Source organism: Caretta caretta, chromosome 4, assembly GCF_965140235.1.
Source record: "Caretta caretta isolate rCarCar2 chromosome 4, rCarCar1.hap1, whole genome shotgun sequence".
NCBI classification, from domain to species: Eukaryota; Metazoa; Chordata; order Testudines; family Cheloniidae; genus Caretta; species Caretta caretta.
The window spans coordinates 19,356,140-19,380,146 of record NC_134209.1 but is presented as its reverse complement, the minus strand read 5'-3'; the positions used below and the strand labels follow the sequence as shown (position 1 = coordinate 19,380,146).

The 24,007-nt window shown below is 42.7% G+C and overlaps 1 protein-coding gene across 4 annotated transcripts in view; it reads left to right on the top strand.

Moving 5' to 3' along the window:
• Window positions 1-24,007, top strand: part of UBA6 (ubiquitin like modifier activating enzyme 6) — a 52,270-nt gene that overhangs the window by 16,965 nt on the left and 11,298 nt on the right. For all 4 annotated transcript variants that reach the window (XM_048846900.2, XM_048846897.2, XM_048846898.2 and 1 more), the window contains 17 exons: window positions 1,182-1,285; window positions 3,059-3,121; window positions 4,268-4,344; window positions 5,997-6,063; window positions 6,725-6,868; window positions 7,455-7,522; window positions 7,919-7,997; window positions 9,218-9,298; window positions 9,838-9,915; window positions 12,187-12,368; window positions 14,471-14,576; window positions 18,261-18,350; window positions 18,471-18,551; window positions 20,192-20,320; window positions 21,378-21,429; window positions 21,552-21,615; window positions 22,827-22,896. In XM_048846900.2, coding sequence (XP_048702857.2) covers window positions 1,182-1,285; window positions 3,059-3,121; window positions 4,268-4,344; window positions 5,997-6,063; window positions 6,725-6,868; window positions 7,455-7,522; window positions 7,919-7,997; window positions 9,218-9,298; window positions 9,838-9,915; window positions 12,187-12,368; window positions 14,471-14,576; window positions 18,261-18,350; window positions 18,471-18,551; window positions 20,192-20,320; window positions 21,378-21,429; window positions 21,552-21,615; window positions 22,827-22,896 — 1,535 coding nt within the window. The remainder of the gene's footprint in view (window positions 1-1,181; window positions 1,286-3,058; window positions 3,122-4,267; window positions 4,345-5,996; window positions 6,064-6,724; window positions 6,869-7,454; window positions 7,523-7,918; window positions 7,998-9,217; window positions 9,299-9,837; window positions 9,916-12,186; window positions 12,369-14,470; window positions 14,577-18,260; window positions 18,351-18,470; window positions 18,552-20,191; window positions 20,321-21,377; window positions 21,430-21,551; window positions 21,616-22,826; window positions 22,897-24,007) is intronic.

The window sequence follows — 24,007 nt, the reverse complement described above, 5'->3', positions numbered from 1 at the left end:
ATAATGCTAGTGATGAAATGTCTGGGTTATTTTGAGCTCTTCTGTTCTTTCCTCCTAACTTCCCTGGTTCTCCCCAAGTCCCTCTTCCTGCCTTTGTTTTCCAGTTCGCTAAAGTACCCTGACGCTTAGGGCTACAATTTTAGCATGGAGGTCATGGAAATCGTGCATTTGAATTAAGTCCTTGAAATCTTGGAAATGAATGTAAAACTACATTTGATTATGTCCCAAAGCTGAGTGGCATTGCTACCTCATGCATGGGGTCACAGCACCACTCAGGTTTGGCCCATCTGCCCCTATGGAGATGGAGGTGTGGACAGGCCAAACCCGAGTGGCTCTGTAACCCCATGTGCCTGGTCTCAAGGCCCCTAGCAGGGAGCCAGGCCCAGCCCTGCAGTGAATGCAGGATGGGTAGGTTTGCTGTTCAAACACCCCCCCACCCCACCCCCGCTTTACCTTTCAGCACACCCACTATGCTCTTGTGTGTGTTTGATGTAGCAAAAACTACATTATTTGCTGACTTTTCTGTGGTGTACTGATGTTTCCTCCCACACCTCCGTCATGACATTTAATAAAAATTTCTGTGCCAAAATCGTAGCCTTACTGATGCTTATTCCCTAACAATATTCTTCCATGACTAAATGGTGTTTTGACTAATTACTTTTTGAGAAAGGCCTTGTTTTTGCCCTTATGTGCTCCAGCTGCTTTGCAAAAGTTCCTGCCTCTATTTTCATGTTGTTCTGCTACAGTGCTGAGCTTTGTTGATAGTGCAAAATTAAGTGAGTATTGATTGGGCTAAATTTTGTTGCTCTAATTGTCCAGTCCCAGGGGAAACTAATACTTTATATTTCCTGTTCCTTTATGGCTAAACTGATGATAAAAGTTCCTTACACTTTAAAAGGTTGTGTGTGTGTGTCTATATAACAAATTATGTTAAACTAATGCTTTAGGCCCATACCTGGGAAAAGACATGAAATGTTGAAAAATGCGTAAACTACACTGACCATCATGGTTTTCTCATAAGGTTGAACTATAGCAATTGCAACCTGAAAGGAAGCAATGAGAGAGTAAAAGTATTAGCAGAAATAATGTATATTCCTGAGAAATGGAATAACGGTATGTACCTAAGCTGCTTATTATGTGACATTGTCACCAAAATAACAGTTAACTTTTTATCTTTTCAGTGGTGTCACCTTATTCTTTCAGCATTGGCGATACTTCAGATATGGAGCCTTACTTACATGGAGGAATAGCTGTCCAAGTAAAGACACCCAAAATATTTTGCTTTGTAAGTGTTCTCTTGGTGCAGCAAGTTTTTCTTCTAAATGGAAGCGTGTTTTTAGAAAAGTGAAATGAGAATTGAGTTCTTGGACATAAAGGTATATGTAGAACAGGGGTGGGCAAACTTTTTGGCCCAAGGGCCACATCAGGGTGCGAAACTGTATGGAGGGCTGGGTAGGGAAGACTGTGCCTCCCCAAACAGCCTGGCCCCTGCCCCCATCCGCCCCCTTCTACTTCCTGCCCCCTAACTGCCCCCTCAGAACTCCCCACCCTTCCAACACCTCCTGCTCCTTGTCCCCTAACCGCCCCCTCCTGGGATCCCTGCCCCTATCCAATGCCCCCCCCGCCCCCCCCTGAACCTCTGCCCTATCCAATCGCCCCCTGGCCCCTGACTGCCCCCCAGGACCCCCTGCCCCATATCCAACCCCCCAACCATGCCGCTCAGAGCAGCATGTCTGGAGCTGCGCCGCCCAGCTGGAGCCAGACACGCTGCTGCGTTGCCTTGCATGAGCGCGCAGCCCCGCCGCCCAGAGCGCTGGTGGCGTGGCGTGCTGAGGCTGCGGGGAGGCGCCGGGGGCTCAGGGGCCAGGCAGGACTGTCCCGCGGGCCATAGTTTGCCCACCTCTGATGTAGAAGGTATAAGTAGGATGAATGGACAGGTAACTTTTTGGCTAAAGTGGTACTCCCATATGCTCAGAAAAATAGTAATTTCATTATCCAACTGCAGAGAAGCCTGAAAACTTCAACTTAAATTTGTTATTCATCAGTCCAGTAAATCTGAATGTTCGATAATCCTCCTTCTAATGCTAGCAGAAGGGAATGCTGTAAGAATACATCTTGGCTGGGATGCTGGAGAATATGTAGTGCTTTCAGCGGCATACTGAGAGAACAAGACTATTGGATCACTTTTCACATATGTGAATATGTATAGCATTTTCACTGTTAACTCTGCATGTGGTCGCTTGTGTTGTGGCAAGCCCAAATTACTATCCCTCGTCTCTAGAGGTGAAAGGCTAGTGCCCTCTCCCCACTACACTGCCTTGCCACTCCCCCCTCATCCCCCCCCCCAGACATACACACACTTTTCCTTTAAATTGTTTGGTTAGTCTGGGTTGTACACCAGATTTTTTGCATATAATCTTAACTGCTCAGCTGTTCTCTGCTTTTATTGTTTCTGCTCTTATCATTAAGTGTGAAGTGGTAGCTAGATGGTGCAGTGGAACAGTGCACTGGCTTATCACCTCTGGAGACCTGAGTTCAAATTTTGGACTTTCCATTACTTTAAAGTGTTTGTTCCCAGAGGATTCCAAGAGCTTCTAATAGACAACCAGAAATAGCATTTCATGTGGTGGGAAGTCTATCCTGTAAGCCACCACTCAATGATATGCAATTGCATTTATCTAGTCTCTCCTTGTGCACTCACAAAACCACCACAGAACTGGTCACTGGTGTAGAATCACCAGTAACTGACAGACAGAAGTATTGCTGGAATAGGTACTGCCAATTGGATATCTAACGTGGCTGAAAATGTCAGTTGTAGGAAATCTTTGAGCAAAAGTAGACATTCATTAACTTCTGTAGCATTAGTGAAATGAAGAGTAATAGAGATGAGAACACTGAAAAGAAGGTATGTGCAGATTTCAGTTCTTCATGTGTGGGGTTAGAGATCAGTTACCATTGTTTGCTTTCTATTTTGTTGTCCCATTTCCCCACAATAGAACAGGATATGTATGTAAATAGGTGTAATACATTCTGTTCAGGAGATCTTGTTTTCTTCTAGGAACGGCTGGAGAAACAGTTAAAAAACCCAACTTACCTTCTTGCAGATTTTAGCAAACCTGAGGTAATTAGCATGTGGATTTTTTTTTAAACACTAAATTTTCCATAATTTTGCAATAGGAAGTTGCAGATCTATTTAATTTTGTATTGTTTGAATGTGAGTGTACTGGAAAGTATGGAGTAGGAACACGAAGGGGGTCTCAGTGTGAACATGGTCATGTAAAATGTATGTTTTGTCTTTTTGTTGTAAAAGCTCTGGACCCAGAAGCCGTGTTGGGGGCTTTGTGGGAAAATGTAAGCCAAATTCAGTAACCTGTTAAGAATTCTCATTTTTCATATATATGGCTAGGGCTACTAACCAATGATTTCTGCTGCTTGAAATCTGAGAGCTCCCTGGTGAAAATCTTTAATTTCTACCTAACCAAGATATTGAATGTTAAAAACTGCCTCACTAGTACTTGAATCTGGTGCTGTTGTCTTCCTACCACTGATTTAGTAACATACTATGGACCTCAGACTCACATAACTTTAATCCCATTGAAATGTTGAATCAAAATGTTTGCACAGGTGATTCCATCCCACACTTCTTTTTTTCCCTCTTTTCTTCTGGGGCTTTCCTTTCCTGACAATTAGTGTTTGGCGGTTACATTGCAGAATGTAACTATCATTTGCTTTATTAGGTATTGGAGAGCCATGCATTCAGACTCTTCTTGTTACAGCTGTATTGTTAACTTTGACCTGTGCTCCAGCAAGAAGATAACTAACAACACTTCCAGAACACTGTGGAAAAATGTTTGCCATCTTGGAAAAGGACCAAAATGGGGGGAAAGGAGACTTTTTAATCTTAACTATAAAAATTATTTGGCAGTGTCCTCTGAGGGTTTGTGTACACGGTGCGCACCAGAGAGGTGTAAATTCTAGAGTGCTTTAAAGTGTTGTGCTCTAACGGTTTTGGGTGAACCCTGCTGATGTGCTCTGAAAGGTTCCTAGTGCACGTTAACAGTAGTTTTTCAAATGGGACGACATCATCGTGCACGAGGTACATTTTAGAGCGTATCAGCAGGATCTACCCAGGGCAGTTAGCGTGCAACACTTCAGAGGATTGTACAATTTGCATCCATCTGGTGTGCATTGCCGCACTGTGTAGATGAACCCTGAGTTAGCCATGGATTAGTTCTGTGTAAATCAGACATCTCCTCTTCCTTAACAGGCACCTTTGCAAATTCACACTGCCATGCTTGCATTGAACCAGTTCCAGGAAAACTTTGGTCGCATGCCGAACATTGGGTAATGTCATTTTAATACTGTGTTTATCTTCTGTTGCTTAATTAGTTTCATTTCCAATATCACACTATTGCAGGGGAGTGTGATGGCTTGTGTTATTGGTAAGGTACCTGGAGTTTTTCATCTCTAGATCATGAGTTCAAAATAAGGCCAGTTAAGTAATGATAGAAAGTAACAATCTATGGATATGCCACTGAACAGCCATTAATGAGTTTGGTATTAGTCCATGACACACTCAAAAACCATCCTGCTATCTGGCACCCCATTGTCAGTCTCAACAGGAGAGGCCAGATATCTGACTACCTTTTCTTCAGTGGCCATGCCTGTATGTCACGGTGGTTTCACATTGATGGAGCAGTGTGGAGAAGCTTGCACTGCTACTGCACTATGTGATCCTGTAGCTCTTGCATGGGTAAAGAGAGAATGTTAATCTTCACCTTTCACCACCAATAAATTCATGTAATTAAGTCTCTGTACACAAACAAACATAAGTAGCCTTTAGGATAGGGGTGGGCAAACTGTGGGCTGGATACGACCTATCAAACCTTTTAATCCACCCCTCGAGCTCCCGCCGGGGAGCAGGGTCAGGAGCTTGCCCCGCTCTGTGAGTGCTGTGGCTCCACATGGCTCCTGGAAGCAGCGGCATGTCCCTCCTCCAGCTCCTATGCGTAAGGGCAGCCAGGGGGCTCCACACGCTGCCCCTGCCCCAGTCGCTGGCTCTGCTGCTCCCATTGGCCAGGAACTGTGGCCCATGGGAGTCATGGGGGCGGTGCTTGCAGACAGAATGGCATGCAGAGCTGCCTGGCCGGCGCCACAGCTCTGCATAGGAGCCAGAGGGGGGACATGCCGCTGCTTCCGGGAGCTGCAGGGATGGATGGGGTAGCGCGCAGAGCCGCCTGGCCGCGCCTCTGCATAGGAGCTGGAGTGGGGACATGCCGCTGCTTCCGGGAGCTGCTTGAGATAAGTGCCCGCGGTAGCCCACACCCCTGACCACCTCCCATGCTCCAACTGCTTGCCCGAGCCCTGATCCCCCTCCCGCCCTTCGAACCCCTCGGTACCAGCCCGGAGCACCCTCCTGTACCCCAAACTCCTCTTCCACAGTGTCCGCAGCCAGAGTCCCCTTCCACACTCTCAACCCCTCATTTCTGGTCCCACCCTGGAACCCGCACCCAGAGCTTGTATCCCCTCCCACACCCCAACCCTCTGCCCTAGCCCAGAGCCCCCTCCCACACCCTGAACTCCTTATTTCTGTCGTCCCCCCCCCCCACACCCCAAGCACCAATTTCGTGAGGGTGCATGGCCCCCCCATACAATTTCCATTCCCAGATGTGGCTCTCAGGCCAAAAACTTTGCCCACCCCTGCTTTAGGAGTTTGACTTCAGGTATTGTTCTAAGCTTATGTTGTCAGTTAAAATACCAACATTAAAACCTTTTGTGTAGAAATATCCAGTAAAGACACCTACTTTTGAACTAAATATTACACTTTTAAGCAGATTTTAAGATGTATTTTCAACACTTTTACGGTCAAAAGCTAGACACATTTCTTGAGTTTGGTTCTTGGCTTTTTGCATAGGGAATTGTTCTTCGATGTCTGTATTCATGGAGAAAATCCTTTACTATTAAGCGTTCATTGCTGTTTTTGTCCTGGGATTTAGATGCCTTCAAGATGCTGAGGAGATGTTGAAAATAGCAGTATCCATAAGTGAAACACTGGAAAGCAAAGTGAGTAGCTCTTAGCTAAGCTAATATCTTAGCCCAAGGTCCAGTAGACCATCTATCCATTACAGCTGCAACTTGGAGCAGAAAATAAAAGGAAAGCAAAGGAGCAGACAGACAAGCCCCTTTTCAAATTCTGTGCACTTTCTACTTTTCAGTCCCACGGAAAAGTTACCTCATTGTTCTATCCAGACACTTACACTAGACTTCTCAAAACCACTTTTAGCCCCAAGCAGTGCAGATTCCTTAGCCTTTGAACATATCAGCTAAAACAAAACTTCTAACATGTCATGTCCTTTCTTGATGTTGTCATGATTAAGAGTGGCAGGCTTTCTTCCAGGATTGTAGGGCATAGATCCTTAATCTGTAGGGCTTTAGCCACTTCAGTGTTGTCTCTTCCCCATAGGAAAACCACATCTGTTGGCTCCATTGTCAGAAGAGTTGGATGATGTTAAAAGCCAGAGGTTGAATGGGTATGGAGACTTGAAATACTGTCACTTCTAGAAGTGCTGGTACCTTTGGGTTAGGGTTGACTGTGCCGTTCCTGTTTTGTGGATAAAAAGTACATGTCCTTGCCTCATGGATAGCACTATCTCACAAGCACAGAATATTTTTAATTTTTGGGAGAAATTTGTAAAATTGTTTTTTATTGTGGATTATCTTTCAGCCCCAGGTGAATGAAGACATAGTGAAATGGCTCTCTAGGTCTGCTCAGGGATTTCTAGCTCCTCTTGCTGCAGCAGTAGGTGGTGTTGCTAGCCAAGAAGTCTTGAAAGCAGTAACGGGAAAATTTTCTCCTTTGCAGCAGTGGGTAAGTTTTTTCTCCTTTTTTGATGTTTAGCTTTATTATTACATGGCAGTGGGTATGGAGGTTGTTTCCACATGCTGAAATTGAAGGCAAGCATAGACACTTATTGTTGTCATTGTCTATGTGAAGTATAAAATATAATCTATGCTAACTTGAACGACTATAGATAAGAACAGTGCTGCCAAGGGTGCTGGGCCTGGCCTCTAGAATGCAATTAGATTAAAAACAGTCTGAGACTCATTGGGAACTACTTTCAAAAGGACTGGATAAGCGATGTAACTGTCATAGATCAAAAGAGATATATGAATGCTATGAATGTACCAGCTTTTTCTCTGGCATAAACGTTTATTTTCAAGTTCATTATATACTTTTAGTAGCTAGGAAAAATAACTCCCAAGTTAATGATGCTATTTAATTATATAATGACAGTCGAGATTTAGCCCATCTTTCATATTTAATTTTCCTAATTTTCATGGCTACATATTGTACACAGGAAGTGTGCATTCCTAATTGTCTCCTTCTAAATCAAATACATTTACACAGTAATCTGAAATATTTTCACATGATCAAATTATTTTTTTCCCCTTAGCTGTACATTGATGCATTGGACATCGCTATATCTCTAGACAAGACCAGTTGTGAAGAATTCCTCCCAAGGTAAAGCTGAAATTTTCTAAACGTAATAATGTTTTAGGTACTGAATCACTTGTGGGCATGCAATCCAATTTTTAAGATTTTAACCTAGTAATGCTTCAGTACATACTTTGACTGCATTTTTTTTTAATCTGTTAGAGGAAATGTTCCCTAGGTGGGTATATCTTATTTTTAGAATCATAGAACTGGAAGGGACCTCGAGAGGTCATGTGGTCCAGTCCCCTGCACTCAAGGCCAGGACTAAGTAATGAGTCCTGAGACAGTATGAGTTGAGGGGAAGTTTTCACCTTCTTATTTTAGCTAATATTGAAGCACAATATATGCCATTTTTCATACGTAGGTTAGTATCTCTCTTGCCAATTTACTGTTTTCCCTCTTTATCTGAATGTGTCTGCATAGGGGAGATAAATATGATGCCTTGAGGATTTGCATTGGAGAGACCCTGTGCCAAAAGCTGCATAAGTTGAATGTTTTCTTGGTAAGTTTGGATTATGATATGACGTCATGTGTTATGTGAACTGTCATATATTATGGTGCAAGTAATTATAATTGTCCTCAAATTAGCCAGATCTACAGTGGTTACATGAATAACTGGACAGATAACCATTCAAAGTAAAAGTAGATTCTCAGTAATACACACTAATGTCTAAAAAAACAGGAGTACTTGTGGCACCTTAGAGACTAACAAAGGTGCCGTAAGTACTCCTGTTGTTTTTGCGGATACAGACTAACACGGCTGCTACTCTGAAACTAATGTCTAAGAGACCCATTGTAAATTACTGAATTTGTAAATGATGCCTGGAACCTGCAAGGAGCTATGTACAATGAGACATTGCTCATGTGGATTTCCTTGAAGATCAGGGTCTTAGTGAGTAAAGGAATAAAAATAAAGTATGAAAAGAATGCAGTGTAAAATTATAATTTTTAGAATGACAGTTCAGTTCTTGCTGTGGTGCTTCATAATGTCCTAAATGTAAAGGAACTGTGTCTGTATATAGAAAACAAGTCTTATTTAAACAAGATGTATTAAATCTTCGGAGAAAATCTTGTAGTAAGAAGTGAAGAGTGATTTAGAGAAAATCTATTTGTAGTTGTCCAGAAAGGTCATCTAAACAGCCTAACTGGGTAAACTTTAATGGTAGTATTTATAAGATGTCCACTGCTTTGGTTTCTGGGCCTGCTTTTCATAAAACAGCTCTGAATATAATCTTTCCTGCTTTGCAGTCCATCAAAGCAGCCAACCTCATTTTCCTCAGAGAATCCATGGAAGTAGCTAGAAGCTAGTATAAAAAATGTCAGGGAAGTTAGTGAAAAGCCTGATCAAACAATGTCTTGGATCTTGCTCAGAGAGTGTCTTGGTTAGGGTTTAGTTGTATATTCGGCAGTGAGTTGATGGTGGCTTGTCACAAAGAACATTCTCCCCCTAGCTGCTGATGATTTCACACTTCATTTACATGGTTGGAGCATTCCTTCTGAGTGAAAGGGTTGTGGCAGGTCTTACGGTGTCTCCGATAACTAGGGCCTAGATCTTTCAGGACTTTTGTAGCTAAACATCTGAATTTTGAATTTCACCTCAAAGTTTACTGTAATTTATATACTTTTTCAGTTAATCTTATGTTATGATGAAGTCCCCTCCTGTTTTTTTGAAGTGGTAGAAATAAATGATGGCTGTGACTACTTTAAATGTATTTTCTTTAGGTTGGGTGTGGAGCAATAGGCTGTGAAATGTTAAAAAATTTTGCACTTCTTGGAGTTGGTAGTGGCCGAGACAAAGGCATGGTAAGTTTTATGCACACACTGGCTTGTCATTACGTATCTAAACAATAACACAAGACAGGGTTTATTGTAAATGTGGCATGATTTGGATGTATTGGAGACTATGAGGTGAAAGCGATGATGGTGTACAGAGAGGTGTGCTTGTCTCATATTTTCCCCTCTTTTAAAGAGGATTGTTTATTATGAAAACCAGTTTAAATACCCTCTTACACATACATTTTTTAAATAAAAATTGTATCCCACTGTAGTCTTATTAAGGAGTTAGTCTTGTTTTGGATTAAGTTCTTGGGTAGGAGGAAGAGAGCTATGTGTAAATTGGGATGTTCATGTGTAATTTGGAAGTAGAACTCATGAGCAGCATGCTTGGGAAATTGTTTTAAAATCTAAGATGTTAAAATAGATTCTTGTAACAGTCTTAATGCTCATGTTACCATCTGTCAGGCTTATTTTGACACTGGAAGCTAGATTTTACAAAAAGAGCAGTGCTGAACAGCACACTTGGTTTATAATTTCAGCTGTTCTTTTTTTCCTTCTTGTTGTAGGTCACAATTACAGATCCAGACTTGATAGAGAAATCCAACTTGAACAGGCAGTTTCTTTTTCGACCCCATCATATACAGGTAGACTTTCTTTTTGCATCATAGTGTCTCCTGGCCAGAGTATGTGCTGCTGCTTTTACCCACTGTGAGACCTTAGCTTAAGCATATAAATATTTGTGTACAAAGAAAGGAGTCTTTGAGAAGACGGGGGTGGGGAATGGACTTTAACAATACTAACTCTAATATTTAGACTTATTCATACATCTAAATTTAGTATTTATATTAACACTGGTTTAATAGACTCCAAGGGCCTGATTCTCCACTCATATACACCAGTGTCATTCCATTGACTTCAGTGAAGTTATTCCTCCTCTTCATAGCTGTGAGTGAAGAATCAGAACCAAGACCTTTTGCAGGCCACTGAGAGTGATGCGAATTACGAACTTACAAGCAGTAAACATCTTACATCAGGTTGCTGTGACTTGACAATTGAAATATGAGAATTACTTAACTGAAAAGTATGGTGAAGCAGTATACAAATAATCCAATGGCAGAAATATTAAAACAGAATTTATGATAAAATTTTAGTCTGCTTTAAACACTTCAGCCATGACTTTCTGAAATATTGGTATGGAGACCCTGGAGTTATGATACTAGATGTTTTAATTTGCAGTTCATAATAGTCAAATCAACTTGCTTGCCTGTGTGCACTGTTGTGTATATATATACACTGTCCTAACTATTATGTTTTTCATTAAGTAATTAAATACTTTGAAAAATGCATGTAATTAATTATTGGGCAACACAAAGCAATAGTTCATTCTTTGAAAGCTACTAAAAGGAGAAAGATGGTCGACTTTGCATTGTAACCTGCAGTAGTCTCAAGCTTTGGCAGATCAATGGGAGAAGCCAATTCCATAGCCTTCAGTTGTTCAGATGTAGCTGTTGCTAGCAAAGATGGAAATGGCAGCAAATCGGGGGAGAGACGGTGTCTTGCATGGCTAGAACCCAACCTATATAGGGCTTTACAGACCAATGTCAGCATTCAATTGCACTTATTTCCAGGTGCAAGTCTTTGGAAAATTGGAATAATATATTCCCCCAGTTAATGCTGTCAATTAGGTGGATAAGGGCATTTTACTGTGACCTTTGAGGTCAGCCTCATGTAGATGACATTTCAATAATTTTGTAGCCTCATGTAGATGACATTTCAAATAGTTTTGAAATCACAGTGTTATGGGTTATTGTTTGAGGTCTATTTTGGGTAAGCACTGGTCACATTTTCCTGCCTATATACAATTGTAGTACACTTTTAGCCACAGAAGCTACCTAGGAGCAATAGGGTATTCAAAAGCACCACAAGCAGAAAGTCTACTGGAGTAATAGGGGCAGATACCATCTCTACCCTATCCTATAGATCAGGGGTGGGAAAACTTTTTGACCCGAGGGCCACATCTGGGTATGGAAATTGTATGGCGGGCCATGAATGCTCACGAAATTGGGGGTTGGGGTATGGGAGGGGGTGAGGGCTCGGGCTGGGGATGAGGGGTTGGGGGTGCAGGGTGCTCTGGGCTGGGACCGTGAGATTTGGAGAGTGGGAGGGGGATCAGGGCAGAGGGTTGGGGCGCGGGAGGGGGTCAGTGGTGCAGACTTACCTCAAGCAGCTCCCAGTAGCAGCGGCATGTCCCCGCTCCAGCTCCTATGTGGAGGCGTGGCCAGGCAGTTCTGCGCACTGCCCCGTCCACAGGCACTGCCCCTGCAGCTCCCATTGGTTGCAGTTCCCAGCTAATGGGAGCTGTGGGGGCAGTGCTTGGGGCAGGGGCAGCGTGCAGAGTCCCCTGGCTGCCCCTACATGTAGGAGCTGGAGGAGGGACATGCCTCTGCTTCCAGGAGCCGTGTGGAGTGGGACACGCCTCCGACCCCGCTCCCTGGCTGGAGCTCAAGGGCTGGATTAAAATGTCTGGAGGGCTGGATGTGGCCCCCGGGCCATAGTTTGCCCTCCCCTGCTATAGATGCTTTCTCTCCAACTTCCCCGAACTACCAGTATTGCATCTTGTCTGGATTGGGTTTGTCCAGGCACTGAGAGCAGATCTTTCACAACTGTTTCGGATGAATAGGATGATTAAAGTTGAAGTGCTCATTTCTTGAGTAACCATAACTTGGTTTTCTGTCTAACTTTTTATTTCCTCATTTTTAGCAGTGGGGTTTCAGATTTTTACATTTTATACGCTGAATGGTTGTTTAATCTGCAATCCTGGAGGAACTTGCGTGACCTAAATCTATCCACCTTGTTTGACTCTTGGTTTTAGAATGAATATTGCAATAAAATAAACATATTTTTCATTTGTTTAGAAACCTAAAAGCTATACCGCAGCAGCAGCAACCCTGAACATCAATCCTCAGTTAAAGATCGATCCATATCTTAATAAAGTGTGTCCAGCCACTGAGAACATTTACAATGATGAATTCTACACCAAGCAAGACATCATTGTTACAGCTCTAGACAATGTGGAGGCAAGGCGATATATAGACAGGTAAGTGTGGTGAGATGAGAGTCATATCTGCTCTTCTGTTCTTCCCCCCGCCCCCCCCCGGTTTTTTTTCCCTCCAAATCTAGTGTGGGTGGGGGGTTAAAATGTGGCCTCAGTCTTGTCTTTCAGACCTTGAGAGAAATGTAGGCCACAAACTGGATTGCCTTTTTTTTTTTAAATGCAGCAAAATCCATCTCAGCTGATATAAACAGCAGTGGCAGCATGTAATAGGGATGGTCTCAGAATGTTTTTTCTGGGCATAAAATAGCAGTCAAGAACTATAAGGGAAGAGGTGGTGGGCAATACCTCAGAGGTGTTGAGAATTAATTATGTATTTCTGACGTGCTTTGAGATACTCGGATAGAAGATGCTGTGAGCACGAAGTATTAAGCATATGTTGTAGAATATCAGATCTCTGGAAGTGTTAGAAAGTATACCCTTTGGGGCAGGAACTATCTTTATGATCTGTTTGTACAGTGCCTAGCACAATGAGGTATTGGTCTATGCCTGGGGCTCCCAGGTCCTACAATAACACAAATAATAAGTAGTAAGAGACTAATCCTTTACGCAGAGCAGTGTGCTGCTGTTTGAGGGTATTATCTGTTTTACCGTCACAGTGTTCTAAAGCAAGGCATCTAAAAACTGAAATACTTCCCTGTTTGTCTGTCTGTAATTCTGTATGTCCTACACAGACAGTTCTGCATGCACATATTAAATCTAAGCAATGACCAAGCCAGTTGGGACAGTTTCAGCCATTACATTCTTTAATATCAGATAAACATAAGCATCGTTTTTAGTTTGATTGGAATTCATTTTTAAGTTATTTTCCAGTTTATTTAAAACCTGCCTGGAATCTGCATTTCAAAGCTCCTTGGGGACAGAGTGACACTGTAACTTGAAAGAAGTCCACGCTGGGGATTTGCTGTAGTTACAGCCATCTTTGGCCATCCATTAGTGTAGCTGCACTAATGGAAACACTTACTGTAGACAAGCAAGGCCTCAATAAACTGATTTGTTCTAGTGTGGCTTCCCTTTTTTAATCAGGAATAAGCTACTCCAGTGCAAATCAGTTCATAATGGCATTGCCTTTATGATGGCATAAGTGATTGAGATCCCCAGTGAGACAAGGCCCAAGACAAGTTCAGGAGCCAATTTGTCAGTCTTTTTTAAGTCTTTCCTATATCCTTAAAATCCATTTGGGCTTCCTGGTTACCTGTGACATCACTGGATAACGCATGACCTTGGAGTTCCTGAAAATGGAGGGAAGGGAGGTCCATTTCTAGTTGCACACTGAATGCTCATTCTAGCCTGGATAATGGAAACACTGAGCACAGATATTAGAAACTGATGTAAATTTTCAATATTCTTTGCAGTTTATCTTTAAAAATGCGATTTGATTCTGGTCTGAGAAGCGACTCTTCTTAAATGTTGCAGCATGAGGTTCCCCCTTTGTTGTGGCGCAGTGACTTCCATATTCAACTTTCTATGTATTATTACCGAGATTATGTAACTCACTGTTCAGCAAAGTATTTAGTGTTGGGATAATAAATACAACATAAAAATTTAAAATACAAAGGGTTTGAGGGTTGCAACTTTAAAAGGGAGTGTAATTGGGAGAGAATAGATAATAAAGGACCAAGAGTGGACCTTCTGAAAACACTTTTATGGGGAAAAAACATGGAAGTACTTTTGAAGCGTGTAGAGAGATACGAGGTAGGACATGAGTTCTATCATGAACGGTCCACCATAGGAAATATGAGACCTGCCAACTCCAGGAAACTGTGAAGAAAAACCCAACCAGTAGATGGTTTGCCAACACAGAATCCCAGCCAGCGAATGCTCAAAGGAGAGGTCTTGAATGCAGGTCCCTGAATGCAGTCAGGGAAAACACTGTCAAGGGCTAAAACATCAGGTTTGACAGCAAACCCTGTTTTTGACTTTGTATGAAACAATCCTTCACTTACGAAACATTCAGAAGCAAAGAAGAGTATCCATGAAGATTCTTTTTAAGGGCATTTGCCTTGATTTCAGATACTCCAGGGTCTTGCTGACCTCTCTGAATGATTTTTTCCCCTGATCTCTTTTGTGTTGTATTTCCATTTTAGTCGTTGTGTAGCAAACCTGCGTCCTCTCTTAGACTCTGGAACAATGGGAACTAAAGGACACACAGAAACTACTGTGCCTCATCTGACAGAGTCCTATAACAGCCACGTAAGTGCTCTCTTCGTAACAGTAACTTACCATGTGTGGTTGATCCCACAAGCTCCTTTTTTCTTATACTTTTTCTACTTCTTGTGTATTTTAAATACAAGTGACCCGCTTGAGTCACTGAAGATGCACCTCCTGTTGTTGGAAAGTCAGACTAAAAATGTGGCAAAAATGATTTTTCTAAAGACGTTCACAGAGGAGAACCAAAACTGATACGTTTTAAGGGTTTTGTTTCTTCTGTTTAACCAGCAGTTACAGTGGGATCAGGAATTAAAAATAATTCTGAAATAACTTTAAAATGTTGGCACCTGCTCTTATTTGAAAGTGGGGAAGTGATGCCCTTACATAAATGCAGTTCACCCCATTGTCAAATAGCATTTCATGGTTCAGTTTTGCTTTTGGAGCTCCTATCCTCTTGCCTTTTAGGTTTTGTTCTTAAGTTGTAGTGAAAACCGCTCAACTTATAATATCCCTCTTGCCTGTAAAGAGACGTCTAATGCCACTGTGGCAATTTAGCTTTGTTCTGGCAATCTAATTGTAATGCTTTTATAAACAACCCCCAACACCCTTTATGTTTATGTTTAATGTCCGTTGAAGTTCAACCTACAAATAATACAGACATTTACAATGCACCTGTAGTAATAGTGAGGAGGGCTTTAAACTAGGTTCACCGGGGGAAGGAGACCAAAGCCCTCAGGTAAGTGGAGAAATGGGATACCGGGAGGAAGCAGGAGTGCGCGAGAGGGCAGGGGTCCAACCTCATACTGAGAAAGAGGGACGATCAGCGAGTTATCTCAACTGCCTATACACAAATGCAAGAAGCCTGGGAAACAAGCAGGGAGAACTGGAAGTCCTGGCACAGTCAAGGAATTATGATGTGATTGGAATAACAGAGACTTGGTGGGATAACTCACATGACTGGAGTACTGTCATGGATGGATATAAACTGTTCAGGAAGGACAGGCAGGGCAGAAAAGGTGGAGGAGTTGCACTGTATGTAAGGGAGCAGTATGACTGCTCAGAGCTGCGGTATGAAACTACAGAAAAACCTGAGTGTCTCTGGATTAAGTTTAGAAGTGTGAGCAACAAGGGTGATGTCGTGGTGGGAGTCTGCTATAGACCACCGGACCAGGGGGATGAAGTGGATGAGGCTTTCTTCCGGCAACTCACGGAAGTTACTAGATCGAAGGCCCTGGTTCTCATGGGGGACTTCAATCACCCTGATATCTGCTGGGAGAGCAATACAGCGGTGCACGGACAATCCAGGAAGTTTTTGGAAAGTGTAGGGGACAATTTCCTGGTGCAAGTGCTGAAGGAACCAACTAGGGGCAGAACTCTTCTTGACCTGCTGCTCCCAAACCGGGAAGAATTAGTAGGGGAAGCTAAAGTGGATGGGAACCTGGGAGGGAGTGACCATGAGATGGTTGAGTTCAGGATCCTGACACAGGGGAGAAAGGAGAGCAGCAGAATACGGACCCTGGACTTCAGAAAAGCAGACTTTGACTCCCTCAGGGAACTGATGGGCAGGATCCCCTGGGAGAATAACATGAGGGGGAAAGGAGTCCAGGAGAGCTGGCTGTATTTTAAAGAATCTTTATTGAGGTTACAGAGACAAACCATCCCGATGTGTAGAAAGAATAGTAAATATGGCAGGCGACCAGCTTGGCTTAACAGTGAAATCGTTGCTGATCTTGAACACAAAAAAGAAGCTCACAAGAAGTGGAAGATTGGACAAATGACCAGGGAAGAGTATAAAAATATTGCTCGGGCATGCAGGAGTGAAATCAGGAAGGCCAAATCATACCTGGAGTTGCAGCTAGCAAGAGATGTTAAGAGTAACAAGAAGGGTTTCCTCAGGTATGTTAGCAACAAGAAGAAAGTCAAGGAAAGTGTGGGCCCCTTACTGAATAAGGGAGGCAACCTAGTGACAGAGGATGTGGAAAAAGCTAATGTACTCAATGCTTTTTTTGCCTCTGTCTTCACGAACAAGGTCAGCTCCCAGACTACTGCACTGGGCAGCACAGCACGGGGAGGACGTGACCAGCCCTCTGTGGAGAAAGAAGTGGTTTGGGACTATTTAGAAAAGCTGGACGAGCACAAGTCCATGGGGCCAGATGCGCTGCATCCGAGAGTGCTAAAGGAGTTGGTGGATGTGATTGCAGAGCCATTGGCCATTATCTTTGAAAACTCATGGCAATCCGGAGGTAGTCCTGGATGACTGGAAAAAGGCTAATGTAGTGCCCATCTTTAAAAAAGGGAAGAAGGAGGATCCTGGGAACTACAGGCCAGTCAGCCTCACCTCAGTTCCTGGAAAAATCATGGAGCAGGTCCTCAAGGAATCAATTCTGAAGCACTTAGAGGAGAGGAAAGTGATCAGGAACAGTCAGCATCGATTCACCAAGGGCAAGTCATACCTGACTAATCTAATTGCCTTCTATGACGAGATAACTGGCTCTGAGGATGAGGGGAAAGCGGTGGACGTGTTGTTCCTTGACTTTAGCAAAGCTTTTGACACGGTCTCCCACAGTATTCTTGCCAGCAAGTTAAAGTAGTATGGGCTGGATGAATGCACTATAAGGTGGGTAGAAAGTTGGCTAGATTGTCAGGCTCAAGGGGTAGTGATCAATGGCTCCATGTCTAGTTGGCAGCTGGTATCCAGTGGAGTGCCCCAAGGGTCGGTCCTGGGGCCGGTTTTGTTCAATATCTTCATAAATGATCTGGAGGATGGCGTGGATTGCACTCTCAGCAAGTTTGCAGATGACACTAAACTGGGAGGAGAGGTAGATACGCTGGAGGGTAGGGATAGGACACAGACGGTCCTAGACAAATTAGAGGATTGGGCCAAAAGAAATCTGAGAGGTTCAACAAGGACAAGTGCAGAGTCCTGCACTTAGGACGGAAGAATCCAATGTACCGCTACAGACTAGGGACCGAATGGCTCGGCAGCAGTTCTGCAGAAAAGGACCTAGGGGTTATAGTGGACGAGAAGCTGGATATGAGTCAACAGTGTGCCGTTGTTGCTAAGAAGGCCAATGGCATTTTGGGATGTATATGTAGGGGCATTGCCAGCAGATCGAGGGACGTGATCGTTCCCCTCTGTTCAACATTGGTGAGGCCTCATCTGGAGTACTGTGTCCAGTTTTGGGCCCCACACTACAAGAAGGATGTGGATAAATTGGAAAGAGTACAGCAGAGGGCAACAAAAATGATTAGGGGATTGGAACACATGACTTATGAGGAGAGGCTGAGGGAACTGGGATTGTTTAGTCTGCAGAAAAGAAGAATGAGGGGGGATTTGATAGCTGTTTTTCACTATCTGAAAAGGGGTTCCAAAGAGGATGGATCTAGACTGTTCTCAGTGGTAGCTGATGACAGAACGAGGAGTAATGGTCTCAAGTTGCAGTGGGGGAGGTTTAGGTTGGATATTGGGAAAAACTTTTTCACTAGGAGGGTGGTGAAGCACTGGAATGCGTTACCTAGGGAGGTGGTGGAATCTCCTTCCTTAGATATTTTTAAGGTCAGGCTTGACAAAGCCCTGGCTGGGATGACTTAACTGGGGATTGGTCCTGCTTTGAGCAGGGGGTTGGACTAGATGACCTCCTGAGGTCCCTTCCAACCCTGATATTCTATGATAATATACGTTAACATGTCTATCAGTATACACTGCTCTTTTTTTTTTTAATTTAGCGAGATCCACCAGAAGAAGAAATACCTTTTTGCACTTTAAAATCTTTCCCAGCTGCCATTGAGCACACAATACAGTGGGCAAGAGATAAGGTAAGTGTAGTGCCTGGCAACGTACACACATTCATTCTGTATTTAGAAGTGTGTGTGTGGGGAAATCAACTTAGAGAATAGTGACCTGCACAACACCATGTTTCTGCTTTTGTTTTTTAGTTTGAAAGTGCATTTGCTCACAAGCCTTCATTGTTTAACAAATTTTGGCAAACCTACCCATCCGCAGAAGAGGTCTTGCAGGTAGGAATAAATGTTGTGATTAAAATAAGGGGCTTGAAGCAATGGCCCTTACTTAAGATAAAGATTCAAGTTCAGTTCTGTTTTCATTCCTAATACAGAATCTGTGATGTGATGATAATTATTAAGGGTGCAGGTTTGTAACGGAAGTCACAGATTCCATGACTTCTGTGACTTCTGCAGCAGCCAGTGTGCCTGGCTCTGTGGCAGCTCAAGGAGCCCCTGTGCCAGGTGCACCGGCCGCTGCTGGGGCAGTCTCGGGCCACTGCACCTCTTCGCCCCTCCCGCCCCCCGCAGCAGCAGCAGAGTTTGGGTGTGGGGCAGGGGGTTGGGGCATAGGGTGGGGTGAGGTGGGTTGTGGGCAGCACTTACCTGGGAAGCTCCCCAGAAGCGACGACATCCCCCTTGCTCAGTTCCTAGGCGGAGGTGTGGCCAGGCAGCTCTGTGTACTTCCTCCGCCCAGAGCGCTGGCTTCGCAGCTCCCATTGGCCGGGAACCGCAGCCAATGGGAGCTGTGGGGGCGGTGCCTACAGGTGGAGGCAGCACGCAGAGCTGCCCGGCCATGCCTCTGCCTAGCAGCTGAGCAAGGGGGATGTCGCTGCTTCTGGGGAGCCCCCCAGGTAAGCACCACCCACAGCCCGCCTCACTCTGTCCCGTGCCTCTGCCCCGTCCCACACCCAAACTCTGCTGCTGTGGGGGCGCGGAGCCAGGTAGGGAGCCTACTGGCCCTGCCAACCCAACACCCCCCCCTGCTCTCCCCAGCACCAGCGGGGGTCCTGGGCCATGCACCACTACCTCCCCCTGACCCCAAGCAGCTGTGCTGCCCTCTCCCAGCACCCCCTCTCCCACCCCAAGTTTTATTCACTGGTATTTTTAGTAAAAGTTAATGGACAGGTCACGGGCCATGAATTTTTATTTACTTCTCGTGACCTGTCCGTGACTTTTACTAAAAATACCCGTGACTAAAACATAGCCTTAATAATCATTGGTCACCTTGGGTGCAAAATAAGGTTAGTTATAAATATCCACAATAGCCTTACCATCAGGAATACCCCTACCACTTTCTGAATTGCCACTGTGTCTCAGTTAGTAGCCCAAAGTTGAGTCAGTTGTGTGTAGAAAGCTGCTCTAGCTGATATGTACCTTTACACATGGGTGGGAGCAATGAGTTGTTATACTGCCCTCTGATAGTGGGCATCTTCCTGAGAACTGGTGTAACAACTAATCTGAAGAAACTAGAAAGAAACTAATTTGCTTCCAAGTTAATCATTTCATTTTTCTGCATGGTAAATTAACATGCAACTTCCAGTAAGAGGATTTGAATTTTCATTCTCTATACTGAGCATTGATTACCCCACGGTAACCAGGATTGAGGCCGATTGAAACAAAATGGGATAAACCTCTTAAAAGCAGGTAACTTCAGAACTGCTATGTTAGGCAATAGTGTTTGGAGAAATTGCAAAGCTGAAGTTGCAAAAAGGGTGGCATGAAGTGAAATAGTGAAGCCTAGAATAAAGAATATTTCATAAATGAGACTTCCACCTTCCCTTTTCTTAGTAAGGTAACAAAGTTTAATTTATTAAATGGTTGTAACAGAGCTTGTCCAGTCTAACACTGTTTTCCTATTCCCATTTTCTGTTCAGAGAATAAAGTCAGGAGAGAGTTTAGAAGGCTGTTTTCAAGCTATTAAATCACTCAGTAGAAGACCCCGAAATTGGTCGCAGTGTGTGGAACTTGCAAGAATAAAATTTGAGAAGTATTTTAAACATAAGGTTTGTATGTAAAACCTGTTAATGTTGAGAAATGGCTTTTGATTAATTGAGGCTTATAAAATAACTTTTTATTTATCTCATGGATAAAATACGAACATTATTTGCAAAAAGTTTTTCAGATCTGTTTCCTGTCACTTTCCTCCAGAATGACCAGATAGTGAATCTTTGCTACAAATGCTACAATTAAAAAAAACGCAAAACCCAGCTCATCTCTTCCGAAGATTTCACGTTGGGTATAGTCTTGCATAAATTATTAGAAATCCTCACATTATCTTAGTGTCTCTAGACTGAAACTTCGGGTGGAACTTACTTTATTTTTTGGCAGTGTATCTGCTGAATAAATACCATATTTCTCCAGTCCCACAAGGTTGCCCCTCTATTAAAATATTGCTAATGCTTTCAGTGAATTGACTTTGAAGAGTTCTGTGTAAGCTCAAAAGCTTGTCTCTTTCACCAATAGAAGATACTACCTCACCTACCTTGTCTCTCTTTTGTTCCAGTAGACTCTTTTAATATTGCACTAAGATTGGTGTCATCTTACTTCTTGTATTGGTGTACTTATTCAGTCTTCTCAAATATATAGCAGACAGGATGATTAAAACATGCCGACAGTGTTGACGTAGTTTTGAAGGTGTGATATGTAATGGGCTTAAATTATGTGTACACAAATGGGTGACTGTGTTGAAGAAAAAGTACTAATTGCATGCACAGTTCCTTGGTTGCTAGTGTGTACTTCACATGTTAAACAATATTTTTGGTTGAAGACTGGAGAGTGCCATAATCAGTTGGCACCTGTATCTTCTGATATGCACGAGTGCTTTCATTACTTCAACCCTGTGGTTCTGAACAACTGGAAAGGAGCTCCCTACATGAACATAAATTTCTTATATATTCATAACTGATTAGAAAACTTTCCCTCTATTAGAGGGAAATATGACAAAGCTGGATCAAGACTTTAGAGCACCACAATGACATCTCTTTTTTATTTCATTCATATTTTGAAGTGCTGATTTGTGTATGATGGAGTATTAATAGTACTCTGGCATTTCTTCTCTAGGCTCTTCAACTACTTCATTCTTTTCCCCTTGATACACGATTAAAAGATGGAAGTAAGTATAAATAGCCACTTATACCTCACTTTGATGTGACTTTATGTAGTAAATCATTGCTTTACTGTGTTACTATGTTAGTAACTACTTAGAATTTCACTTTAAATTCTTCCAACTACCAGGTTTGTTTTGGCAGTCACCAAAGAGGCCACCTTCTCCAATAAAGTTTGAATTCAATGATCCTTTGTAAGTATTGTACCTCTATTGATATTTTGTATAGACCTGGAGGGAGGGAGGGATATTATTTAATAGGCTTGTGTAGATATGGAACTCATCCCATGCTGGTGGAGTGCATAAGTGAATTATCAGAAAAATTGTCGTCTGTGGAACTTCAGTTTGTGTGGTCTTAGCTCAGTTCAAAACCTCAAGTGCCGCCCGCGCCTTCCCCTTAATAGCAACCTCAGTGTAACCAAGGGTAGACGTCAGTGTTGCAAATAACTAAACTGAAAGTTTTAATGCAAAAGAAGCATGTCAAAGTCTTGAGGTTTTTCAGATGAAATATCTGCTTCTCCTTTGAGAAATTGCTCCCCACTCTTGGGGAAACACTCACCTAGTTTGTGAACTCAAGCTCTTAAAAAGTGGGATCAAATGGGAATATATATGGCAGTGCGTTGGATGTAGTTATTATAAGACTGAATTCTTTTGAGCGTGTGAAACGTATGCATCTCCTGTAACAAGCGTTTCATTGAATTCTCTCTGGTGTGACACTGACAAGAATAAGGGGGAGACTAAAAGTCAGTCATACAGGCGTCTTTTGAAGTTGTGCAGTGTCAGGACTTGTCTTCACTACGCTGCTGCAATCAATGCAGAGGTGTCAATTTAGCAGGTCTAGTGAAGACCCACTGAATCAATGGCAGAGCGCGCTCTGGTCGACTCCAGTACTCCAGATCCCCGAGAAGATTAAGGTAAGTCGACTGGAGAGCGTCTCCCATTGACGCAGTGCCGTTATTCTCGTAGCTGGAGTAGCGTAATTTAGGTCGACTTGCCCCGGTAGTGAAGACAAGTCCTCAGTGAGGATTTCAACATTTTGACAAGATAGTTTTGATTATACTCAGCTGTGATTAGCTGAAATCCTCCTTTTCTCATGTGTTCCATCTACTTTCTTAATGATCCTGTAATGTAAGGAAAATTATTCTTGGGCAATAGTTCCCTGATGTGTAGAAGCGTCCAATGATTATGTTGTTGTTAGTACTTTGGTAACACATTCGCCTTCATTTTTAGATCATAAGTACTTCAGGGCAGGAACCTTACTGTCTTGTGTTTTCTCAGAGCCTGACCCACTGGGGCCCCAATCGTGATTGGAGCTACAGGGTGCTACTGAAACACAAATACTGTTTTAAAATCTGAATTTAGATTTTGATACAAAAATAACGGCCTTCTCTTTTTTTTTCCAACAGACACTACAGTTTCATAGTGAGTGGTGCAAAACTCTTTGCAAGAGTATACTGTGTCCCTGTCACAGAAAAGGTAGGTAATAATTCAATTATAATTAGAGCAGCGGTTAGATGTACTTGATACTCGGTATGCATTCAAATGCTACTGTTTCTGTTTGGTCTTCAGTGATAAATTGTTGAGAAACCAAATACTTTTAGAATTACAACTGATCCCTCTACTGTTTTAGTCTTCAGCATGATGGTCCAGTGCCACCATTGCTGCTCTTTATCCATATTAATCTTCAAGAAGCTGCTCTACTTTTTAGTTGTCCAAACTTTTTCTTTAATTCCGTCCTTAAGAAGAAGAAGAAACACTATACCAGTATCTCAGCCGCGTTCAATCCGGATTAATTTCATTTGCCCTCCTCACTTACTTATTAGTAGACCTGTTTCTTCCCTATAATTACTTACCTTGACAATATTTGTAAAGGTCTGTCTTGCTCCCCTTAACCTTTTTGGCCAGCATTAACTCATTTTTCTTCCTATATCCTTTTTCCTGTAAGCCGTAAGTGTATGTTTTTTGCCTTGCCTCCATGATCTTTATTTGCAGTTCAGATTTTTACCCTCAGATCTTTAAGCAGTCTCTCATGTAGCCACTTTTGGCCACTATTTGTTCTTTGCAGTCTCCTTTAGCAGATGAACTACAGTCAAGATGCAACACAGTATGTTGTCTCAGCCTTTCCCACCCTTCTCAGTAGTGCTGAGATGAAGGAAGAACAGGAATTTCAAATAAAGGAAATGCTGGGTTATTTTTCACTATTGTGCATTTAACTTAATGCACATTGCTAGCTGCAAGAATATATAAACATTATAGAGAAGCGGATGTAAACATAGTAGCGTTAACATATGACTGTTGTAACGTGTATAAGTACCTAGTTATGTGTAATACTGTGATTGCGTTTTATAATGTAGGTAAATGCCACTTTTACAAACTTAGACCTTATAGAACTGTTCAGTATAAAATACCTTTGTGTTCCCCAGCCGGATAGTTTATGATGTTTCTTCAGTTTTAAGTAAGTGCGGGGTACCTAGCCCATAAACCTGTAATTCTGCTATAAATGAAGTATAAATTACAAATATGTTTTTTAACTTTTTTCTTTGCCCTTTTTAAAAAGGGTAGTAGATATAATAAGGTTTTGTCTGTT